Genomic DNA, 3,383 nt, shown 5'->3' with positions numbered 1-3,383 from the left:
TAAGTGTATAAGTCCTGCTAAGATTCGCTTTCCCAAAATGCAGCACCTCGCATTTATCTGAATTAAACTCCATCTGCCACTTCTCAGCCCATTGGCCCATCTGGTCCAGATCCTGTTGTAATCTGAGGTAACCCTCTTCGCTGTCCACTACACCTGCAATTTTTTGTTTGAGCTCAAACTGACAAATTCACTGAAATCCTTTGAGGATCGATGAAGGGGAATCAATAGATGTCATATATTTGGATTTTCAGAAGGCAGTTGATAAGCTGCCGCACATTAAGCAACTTAATAAGATAAAAGCTGCCAGAGGAAGTGGTGGAGGCTGGTACAATTGCAACATTTAAAAGCCATCTGGACGGGTAAATGAATAGGAAGGGTTTGGGGGGATACGGGCCGGGTGCTGGCAGGTGGGACTAGATTGGGTTGGGATATCTGGTCGGCGTGGGCGGGTTGGACCGAAGGGTCTGTTTCCGTGCTGTACGTCTCTGTGACTCTATAACAGCTTTTGGTGTTGGGGCATCAATAGAGGATTGATTAAGTAATAGGAGGGGAGATGGTGTTATCGCTGGTCTGTTAACCCAGATCACGTTCTGGGGACCTGAGTTCAAATCCCGCCACGGCAGACTCTGGAAGTTGAATCCGATAAATATCTGAAATTTAAGAGTCTAAGGATGACCATGAAACCATTGTCGATTGTCGGGAAGACCACATCTGGTTCACTAATGTCCTTTCGGGAGGGAAACTGCCAACCTTACCTGGTCTGGGCCTACATGTGACTGCAGATCCACAGCAACGTGGATGACTCTTGAACTGCCCTCTGGGTAATTAGGGGTGGGCAATGAATGCTGGGCCTAGCCTGGGCCTCGCCCTCATCCTGTGAATGAATACAAACAAATAGAAAAGACAGGAAATTGACATTGTGGGAGCCATTTTCAAGATGGCAACCAGAAACTAACGGAGCGTCGCAGGGACCACAATCATTTCCAATATGATTCAGATGAGGAAAGTGAATTTATTAGGGCGGCACGGTGGGCTCAGTGGTTAGCACCACTGCCTCACGGCGCCAGGGACCCGGGTTCAATCCCGCCCTCAGGCGACTGTCTGTGTGGAGTTTGCACATTTCCCCCCCACCTCCCACTGTGTCTGCGTGGGCACCCCTCCGGGTGCTCCGGTTTCCTCCCACAGTCCAAATATCCTACAGGAAGGATGATGTTGAACCCTGAGAGGGTTCAGAAAAGATTTACAAGGACGTTGCCAGGGTTGGAGGGTTTGAGCTACAGGGAGAGGCTGAACAGGCTGGGGCTGTTTTCCCTGGAGGCTGAGGGCTGACCTTATCGAGGTTTATAAAATCATGAGGGACTTTTTCACCCAGAGGGTGGTACGTGTATGGAATGAGCTGCCAGAGGATGTGGTGGAGGCTGGTACAATTACAGCATTTAAGAGGCATCTGGATGGGTACATGAATAGGAAGGGTTTGGAGGGATATGGGCCGGGTGCTGGCAGGTGCTGTACACCTCTGTGACTCTATGAGCAGGTTAGGGTGGGTTGGCCATGCTAAGTTGCCCCAGGGATGTGCAGGTTAGGTGGGTTAGCCACGGTTGGGTGGGGAGGGAGCAGGGAGGTGGGATGCTCTTGGGAGGGTGGGTGCAGACTCAACGGGCCAAATAGCCTCCAAGCGCTTTGTCGAGACTCTACGATTGGCAAATCTTTGCGGATGGCAGGAACATGGATGGGAAAACGCGCAGTGAGGATGACTCCGAGAGTGTGCAGAGGGTCAGAGAGTGGGGAAAAAACGTGGCAGATGTGACATAATGTGGGAAATGTGAGGCTCTGCACTTTGGCAGGAAGAATAGAGGAGGTGAATATGGTTTAAATGGTGAAGGACTGCAGAAAGCCACAGCACAGAAGGATTGGAGAGCCCTCACGCACAAATCACAAAGAGTGAACACTCAAGTTCAGTGAGGGAAAGGGGGATGGCAATTAGAATACTGGTCTTTACTTCAAAGGGAGTAGAACATAAAAATGGGGAGGTTTTAGTAAAACTATACAGGGCATGATCAGAATGCGGCTGGAACCTTGTGAACAGTTTCCCGTATCTAGGGGAAGATGGTATTCCCCAGGGGAAGGTTCACTCGGCCGATCCCGGGGGATGGAGGGACTGCGCGATGGGGAGGAACTTGAGTAGGTTGGGCCCCGTGCTCAGTGGAGCTTGGAAGAATGGGAGGCGTCCTTATTGAAACGTACGAGAGGGGGACTGGACAGAGAGGAGATGGGGAGAGGTTTGTTTCCCCCTGGTGTGTGGGGGAGGGAGTCTAGGACCCAGAGGGGAATCGTCTCAGAGAAAGGGGGTCGCCCTTAGAGACAGGGAGGGATTCCTTCTCTCTCCGAGGGGAGGGAAGCTGGGGGGATACCTTCCCGCAGAGGGCTGTCGAGGCCGGGGTCAGTCAAGGCCGGCGGGGGGGGGACTTTTTAGTCAGGAAGGGGAATGGAGGGGAAAAAAGCGTCGAGGGTTGTCAGATTGTTGAATGACGGCGCAGAATCGACGGGCCGAGGAGCCAACTAACCCCATGTGGTCTTAAATAATTGCTCTTCTGCGCCTGCGAGCTCCATTTGATGTGTTTCTGCCGGTGGTGGGGAGGGGGGAACAGGACTTTGTGAGCAATCCCGAATGTGCTCGGACCAGCAGAGGAAACCAGTAGCCGGTTACGTCCTCAGCACGCGATTGTTTTACACGTGGACGAGGTGGAGAGGATGGTAGCGCCAATGTTCCTTGGCTACAGCGTTGGCCAAATCCCTGCTGCGTTCCCCACGGCAACGGCCTGACCAATCGGAATCTGGCTTGCTGATTAACCAATCACGGTCAGCGGACCACTCGCGGGTGCCAACAACAACAACAAAACGAAATTGGCCTTCCAAGTTTGGGCATTCTTGCATTCGGGTCCTGACGCATGGGATCCACTTCAGTCCCTCAAGGATTAAGGCCGGGCTCGGAGTGCAGTTAGTGGGGACGGGGGGGTGGGTGGGTGGCAGAAATTGCCAAGGAATTGTGCAGGGGGGGGTGTCCTGACCCCGTGTTCTTCCCCCCGGACTCTTGCAGGGGCGCCCCAGCCGAGGGGAGGTCTGATTTGGACGCGGGCCTAGCGATGAGCTCGGAGATTCTTGACGCCCTGAGGGTGTATCAGAGAGCAAGGCGCCCACACTCCAGCATCGTGCTCCACGACCTCACCCTGACAGGTCAGTACCCTCGCGAGGCGGGACCCCCTCTGACCCCACCCCACCGCAGCCCCTAACCCGCTCCCTGGTCTGATCGAGAGGGCGGGGACTGAGGGATCGAGGGGGCGGGGACTGAGGGATCGAGGGGGCGGGGACTGAGGGAACGAGGG

General features: G+C 54.0%; 1 protein-coding gene across 1 annotated transcript in view; it reads left to right on the top strand.

Annotated features, from left to right (window-relative positions):
* Positions 1-3,290, top strand: part of LOC122546066 (predicted GPI-anchored protein 58) — a gene marked incomplete at its 5' end in the record, with an annotated part of 4,633 nt that extends 1,343 nt beyond the window's left edge. Inside the window, one exon of the mRNA XM_043684900.1 lies at positions 3,098-3,290. Within this exon, the coding sequence (XP_043540835.1) occupies positions 3,098-3,290 (193 nt within the window). The remainder of the gene's footprint in view (positions 1-3,097) is intronic.
* Between the last annotated feature and the right edge of the window lie 93 nt (positions 3,291-3,383).

Source organism: Chiloscyllium plagiosum, unplaced genomic scaffold (assembly GCF_004010195.1).
Source record: "Chiloscyllium plagiosum isolate BGI_BamShark_2017 unplaced genomic scaffold, ASM401019v2 scaf_87228, whole genome shotgun sequence".
NCBI classification, from domain to species: domain Eukaryota; kingdom Metazoa; phylum Chordata; class Chondrichthyes; order Orectolobiformes; family Hemiscylliidae; genus Chiloscyllium; species Chiloscyllium plagiosum.
Note: the sequence above shows the minus strand (reverse complement) of the source record. Positions and strands in the feature narration are given on the sequence as shown.